At 34.4% G+C, this 7,474-nt stretch overlaps 1 protein-coding gene across 2 annotated transcripts; it reads left to right on the top strand.

Moving 5' to 3' along the window:
- Nucleotides 1-4,436: 4,436 nt before the first annotated feature.
- On the top strand, nucleotides 4,437-7,238 carry LOC116005344 (heavy metal-associated isoprenylated plant protein 37). Of its 2 annotated transcripts, XM_031245626.1 has the most exons (4): nucleotides 4,437-4,544; nucleotides 4,907-4,980; nucleotides 5,099-5,174; nucleotides 5,833-7,238. In XM_031245626.1, the coding sequence occupies exons 2-4, from the start codon at nucleotides 4,942-4,944 to the stop codon at nucleotides 6,942-6,944; spliced, it is 1,227 nt and encodes a 408-aa protein (XP_031101486.1). In that variant the 5' UTR covers nucleotides 4,437-4,544; nucleotides 4,907-4,941; the 3' UTR covers nucleotides 6,945-7,238. The 2 variants fall into 2 exon arrangements, with proteins under 2 accessions (XP_031101486.1, XP_031101485.1); XM_031245625.1 differs by lacking the exon at nucleotides 4,437-4,544 and having other exon boundaries at nucleotides 4,651-4,980.
- Nucleotides 7,239-7,474: the final 236 nt, after the last annotated feature.

Raw genomic sequence — 7,474 nt, 5'->3', positions numbered from 1 at the left:
GTTGTTTGTTTATGGTTTTTATTCCCAGGAATAATGAACTATTCCCCTTTGAAGGTATTTATATTTACGTGGCAGGCTCTAATTTACTTCATGTATTTTTATTAATCTATACTCACTAATACTTTTTTTGTATGCATTTATTATAGGGTCACAAAGAAGATACACCTTTTAAAACAAGAAACTTCTACTAATCTTACTTTATGTTGCACCACATAATTATCCTCATTTCTCTTTCGTACATAATCACCCATTTATTTATAACGTACATAGTTAACATTTTTGGAGTACTAATACATTTATTTTTAACGAGTTGAGTTATGCTTTAATTACTCCTTTATATCTTAAATCGTTAGGGCACTTTTGATGTTTTACTACTATTTTAAGTTCTGGATATAGAGTATCATAAGAAATAATATAAACAATTGTGTTCTTGACAACTATAATATTTGTATAATAAATTTATCCATATTCATAAAATTCATGAAAATTTCTAGCTCAACCAGATTAATGTTATTTTCTAAAAATATTTAGATCTGGTCGCTCTGCATTCCTAATAGTATGATTATTTGGTACAACTATTTACTAGGGGTTTTCACCTTATGGATAAACATATTCAAGACTAAATTCTTTAAGAGATTTAAAGTGAGACAAAGTTTTTTTACTAGATTTTTTTTTTTGTGAATTATTATCTTTTGCATCGATAGATCTCTCACGCTTTTGGTGTCAAAGAGCATTAGTAGATATATTCAATCCAAGTTGAGGCAAGCATATGAGAGTAATGAGACCTAGTAATTCTGTTTACAATTAATATGTATGACATATTATTGAACTATATTACAAATTAATTATCTTTTGAATTTTCAATTCAGTCTAGCTAATATATAGATTTAAATATTGAAGATCTTTTTCTTTCAATGTAATATCTCGACATTCTATTAAGTTTGAGTTCTTATCTCCTCTCTAATGTCGCAAAATTATTTTTAAAAAGTATATAGTCGTCATACCTAATTATATATGAATCCCTATTATGAGCTTGAGGCATTTGATAACAGACGGAGGTTTATAACATACATACATAGTTTTCTTTTATAACCCTTAGAGGCAAGCTGTGGTGGTGATATGTGAATATAGGCTACACACCAATAATAAAATGTAGAAACCGTTGTTTCTACATAGGCTACCTTGTTTGAACTATTGTGGAAATAAATCTGTAACTAAAACTTTTTATTCATTGAAGTTTTATCTCTTGCATCTTGTGTTTATTATTGTTAGTTTATATTTAAATCTTTTTTATTTCAATTGCAAAAATCTCCCCATGATTTGTTCTAAAGAAGTAAACCGATCATTACATGTGGATACGATCCCTACTCACTATTATATTGTTTTACTTAGGGATAGGAATTTATTTTGGTAGTTCGACACCCGACCATCATGAGTTGATTTAGAGTTGTCTTGTATGCTTTACATTATCTTTACACCCCTTAGCTTGTTTATTACTCTATCCATCGCATTTTACCTGTCTTGTTTACTACTATTTGGTCAATTCAATTTTTTATTTTTTTCTTTAGTATTTTCTAAAATCATTTTAATATATTTTCTAAATATATAAAATTTATTCTAATATATATATATATATATATATATATATTCAAATTTATATACTAATATTATAAAAGAATTAAATTATAAGTAAATTCAGTCAAATTTTATTAACCAAATCAGACACATAAAATATTAGACCAGAAATATATTTAAACTTCATCAAAGATGAAAATGGTCAAAGGATAAGACAAAGTAGTCATATTGGAAAAACACATACTTATACACACACTCATAAAGTTGCAACTTTATTTGATAATCCAATTGAGACCAATCATGGACCATTTGATTTTCAATAATTGATTAAATTTGTATAGCCAACTATGACTAGTGAATAACCTTAATGTTACATTCCCAAAGAATGTTCATCTTCAATTATTGCAATACCCACCCACTATATATACAAATGTCTAGTCATTTTCTATGCATATATCAAGCCAAATTACACATGTCAGTTGGTATGTTTTGTTTTTACAAAACGTACAAAACATTTAAAGTTCTTCTTATAATAATTTTATTTAGTATTTTGTAATAATGAGTTCTGAATATTGTTTCTCAAAAATTTAATTTGTCTCATATTACCAAACATGTCACGTGAATATTATAGCGATAGACAATCAACTCAGTAGTAGATAGTTGTTTAGTTTTGTTCAACAAAATGCACATATAATCTCTTAGACTTTTAATTGAGATATATAATATATTCTTCAATTTAATATTAGAGTCAAACCACTCAGAACAAATCTTAATCATATAGGCATAATCAACAATTCAATCCTCATAAATATCAATTAAGGGACAAATTAGTCTAAGCAAAATTCTAAAATTCTGTCCAAATATGTAAGTTAGCATAACATAGAATAATAAATTATTATTATTATTATTAAATATAAGAAATGCCAGAATCGTGTGCACACACGCCGCACGTACTTATACATTATACTATGCAAACTCTAAAATTGCATTGTGCACACGTTTACATCATGCACGCCGCACTTATATATCACACTGTGCACACTCTAAAATTGCACTATGCACACGTTTACATCATGCACCACCACAAGCAAATGTGCAGCGAGGATAGTGCAAGTGCACACTTATGGAGGCCATAGTGCACACCAGTACATTGCCCGCGATCTTGTAAGTCAAGCACGCTCACCCACATGGTTATTTAGTTATGGTTGCGATATCATTCTTAAAACCAATTGGTGATAAGTAAGTGAGCATAACCATTAAACCACATCGCCACGTCTCGAATTGAGTATGGACTGAACTCGACCGACGCTTTACAAACTGCATATAGGTCAATAACAAATATAAACAATATTATACTCAAACAATAGCAGCCAAGCACATTGTGCTCAAATGTCATGTAGTGACTCTCCATATGGGAGGTCATAAAAAAATCCGATCCTAAGCAAGATAGAGAAAGAACTATACACAAAGAAAGATAGTATATCAACAAGAAAATCCAAAGCTACCATAAATTCTTTCTCTAAAATCATGCATAACAACCATATAAAATATTATACATATTTATAACAAGCGTAAATAACCCTTTTTGAAAACACAAGCATACATAACCCTAATTCCAAATTTACCGAAATATATATATATATTTTTTATAAAATCACATTCACACACATCCTCTAAATTTGGTTATGATTAAAAGTCAACACCCGACCTTAAGTTCATGTGCATACAAATTATGCACAACCATAAGCAAATGCAAACGCATATGTACGATAGTACATACACATCAAGTTTACAATGCAACACACACATCACATAAACCGAAAATGCACACTAGGTCACAATGAGGTGCACATATATGACGAAAACCCATTTTCAAGGACTAAAGGTGCAAATACACACCTACGGAGACCACAGTGCACACCGGTATATTGACCCCAAAAACTGCACACATGTCAATCATAAATTCACAAATATAGATAATATTATATTCAAACGATAGACAAAAAGAAAATGTAAAAATGAACTTGAATCCCTTGTTGTATAAATTGTGTAATATAACTCAAGTAACCAATGTTAACATTACATATTCACAATGATTGTGAACAAAATACATAAAATAATCTTAGGGTGTGTTTGGTTGGTGGGTTTAGGTATAAGGAATGAGTATGAAAGTGATTGCTTGTGTTTGGTTGATAGGTTTTGTGAATGCTACTATGGGTTTGGAATACCTCATTAATGAGAAAACCCATACCCTTATTAAATAAGGGTTTCATCCCTCTTCCTCCTTTCTTCCCCAACAATTAATAACCATTCCCATTCCACCCAACTACCAAACATGCTAAATACTTTCACCAAAACCCATTACCATTACCAAGTTTTTGATACCCATTCCGATTCCGATTCCCATGTACGAACCAAACACACCCTTATATTATCAAAATCTATCATCTCTTAATCTTATTACCAAAGAAAATTTTATATTCCAAATCTTGAACTAAATCCCCTCTTTAAAAAACACAGATACTCCGTATAATATTACATCCATCACTAGAGATTATTAAAACACTTAAAATAAAAATGTCATGGAGACATTAAACGGTCCCCCCTTAAGAATATGATTCTAAATTGTAATTCTCCTTCTCCAGTAAGAATGCAGCTTCATAGGTTTCTCCCATGGGGGATGAGTTGATAGGATAGCTGCAGAGTAAATAATTTTTGGGATATGGTGAAGGCCTGAGATAGATAGATAGATAGATAGAGAGAGAGAGAGAGGGGATAAAAGTCGGCCTGTCAAGTCGCTGTTGTTTTCTCTCTCTCTCTCCACAGTATTTAACGTTAAATCACATCGTATCAGTATTCACATAGCAAACCCCCCCCCCCCCCCTTCCCTTCCCTTTTTTCTCCACTTTCACTGCATTTACTCTCCCCTCCCCACACTTCAACAAGTCTCTGATTTCTTCTCTTTTCATGTAAGTCTTTGTGGGTTTTCTCTCCTTTTTGTCTTTGCATTTATCTTGTATTGGCATTGGCATTTGCAATTTGGGATCCCCCCCGCCCCCCCAATTTCCCTACCCCTACACCCATGTGCTTCCTCTTTGTTTGTTTCTGGAAAAACCCCCAAGAAATGTACATTCAGCTGAGGAAAAGATAGAATCTTTGCTGTTTTGTAACGTTGAAATCAAAACGTTGTGTGCCCTTTTTACCCAGTAGCCTATAAATACAGAGGGGAGTGTTTTTTTGCATCACATTTTATATATATTGTGTAGTGTTGGCCTGTTGGGTTCATAATATTTTACTATTTTATTTTTCCTCCCCCTTTTGTTTGAAGCAGAGATCTTTCAATTCATCCCAAACAGAGCTGAAGAAATGACTAAAGATGAGGACTTTAAGCACCTCAAGATCCAGGTTTGTCTTTAAAAGAACAACCTTTTTGTGTTTTGTTTGTTTGTTTTTGAGCATCACAGTAAAGTTGGCTAATTTTTTTTCTTTTGGTTCTTTCTTTTTTTTTGTATTTTTTATACAGACATGTGTGCTCAAAGTGAACATACATTGTGATGGGTGCAAGCAGAAAGTGAAGAAGATTCTTCAGAGAATTGAAGGTCCCATCTTTTTTTCTTAATCTCTTCCTATACTCATGTCCCCATTCACCATTTTCATGGCCTTTTAAGGTTTTTTTTTGTTTGTTTTTTTTTTGTTTTTGTTTTGCCTGTTTCCTAGTGCTTTATAGTCCTTGCTGTCTGATCTTTGGGACTCAACTGTTATCTGAAATCTGATGAGAAATGGGGAAATGGGGTTAAATGCTTGGGCATAAAGTTGGTTGGGACTTGTAGTAGAGCTTTTAAGGTTTGTTTTTCTGAGAAATAATGGTCTCTGGGATTTAAGAAGTAAAAGAGATTTCCTAAAAAAAAAGTAAAAGAGACAGTGGAGTTTACTCAATGATGATGACAGTGTAGTTTTGGCTAGTTTCTTTTACATGTTTCCAAAAAAGTTGGGTACTTTGGTAAATTCAAGCCATTTATGCCCAAAATTGAAGTTTTTGGTTCTTTCTTTTTGGCTTCTGAGCAAGAGAGGACCAAAATTGTTTTTTTGACTATGTTACTGAACCACAAATAGTCAATATCGCCTCTATTGAGGCTCGAACCTATCCCTTTCATATGTGAGTTTAATCGGGTGCTACTGGACCACAAGGTATGGGCAAGAGGACCAAAATTGTTACTTTTCTTGATTTGTGGTTTTTTTTTTGGGGGTAAAAAACAGGTGTTTATCAGGTGAGCATTGATGATGAGCAGCAGAAAGTGAGTGTTGCAGGGAGTGTTGAGGCTCCCACACTGATCAAGAAACTGGTTAGGGCTGGGAAACATGCTGAGCTATGGGGTAGCCAAAAGGGTACCCAAAACCAGAAGCAAAAACCAAGCAATGGGAATGATTCCAAGAACAATAGCAACCAAAACCAAAACAGTGCCCAAAAGCAGCAGCAGAAACTGATGAAGGATCTTGAGGCTCTGAAGAGCCAGCAGGGCAACAAGTTCCCATTTTTGCAAGAATTGGAGTATGAGATGGGGGAGGATGAGGAAGAGGAATTCGAGTGTGGCGAGGAGGAGTTTCGGTTTTTGAATAGTAAATTTGCCCAGCAGCAACAGCAGTTGGCTTTGCTTAGGCAACAGACAGCTGAGGTTAATAATGCTAAGAATCTTGCAGGTGGTAATGGGGGTGTGAGATTGAACAATGGGAATTGTGGGAATAAGAAGAGTGGAATCTCAATCCCTAATCAGAATGTGGGTATGAAGGGGAATAGCCCAGGAGGGATTGATGAGAAAACAATGGCTGCTTTGAGGATGAATCTTGGTGGGGAGGGGGGGAAGATTGGAGGAAATGACATAAATGCCATGATGAATCTTGCTGGCTTCCATGGCAACAATGGGGGTAATAATGTCAATCCTACTGTCCTCTTACCACAAGGAAACAATCCTAATCCCACTTCAGGATTTCACCACCAACTACTCCAACCAAACCAAACCAATCTGATCCAAGGGCAAAATGGTAATTCCCCACTCCAAGGGCAAAATGGTAATTTCCCACCTTCCTTAGCCCACCACAACCTGATGAACATGAATGGCTATCCTCTCCACCACCCTCAAGCATCTGTGATGATGAACATGCAGAACAGGCATGCTGCTATGCAGCAAGCTCAGATGATGTACAATAGGTCTCCTTTCATCCCCCCCTCCACTGGCTACTATCACTACAACAACTATGGTCAAAGTCCAGTCCCCCCATACCCCACCTATGTTGACCACCCCTCCACTGCTGACCACTCTGCCACCCACATGTTCAGTGATGAGAACCCAAGCAGCTGCTCAGTCATGTAATCACATATATACCCTTTTAACTATGGGAATTTGTGGAAAAAAAAGAACTAAGTTTGGGATTATATTAGGTTGCTGCTTTAGTTTCTTGGAATGTTTTGTACCATTGTGGGAATGGAAGTGCATGGTCTTGAAAGAGAGGGGTCTTTTAGTGTGACACTCTCTATTGTAGTTTAATGTTTTTTGTGTGTAATTTCAGTTGCTAACATAGGAGTGGTAATTGTTCTCCCCCAACTATTGGCCTCTGTTTCTATGACATTTAAGATCACAAATGCTCATCACTAAGTCAAAAACTAATTATATTTATTGGCAAAAACATAACTTTATTTTCATTTGCATAACAGTTAGCCTTACATTTTTGTAAGGAACACCATTTGCAACATTATTTCCTACACTTGCATATCAGTTAACGTTACATTTTCAAAAAGTATGATACTAGACTTGGCCTTTCAGACTTCTGTCCAACAATTTTCTAATCACCTGATGTTGGACTTTTGCTCAACAATTTCCTAATCACCTGATCCTGAATTTAT

Source organism: Ipomoea triloba, chromosome 14, assembly GCF_003576645.1.
Source record: "Ipomoea triloba cultivar NCNSP0323 chromosome 14, ASM357664v1".
NCBI lineage: Eukaryota > Viridiplantae > Streptophyta > Magnoliopsida > Solanales > Convolvulaceae > Ipomoea > Ipomoea triloba.
This window is presented reverse-complemented; position numbering and strand designations above follow the sequence as displayed.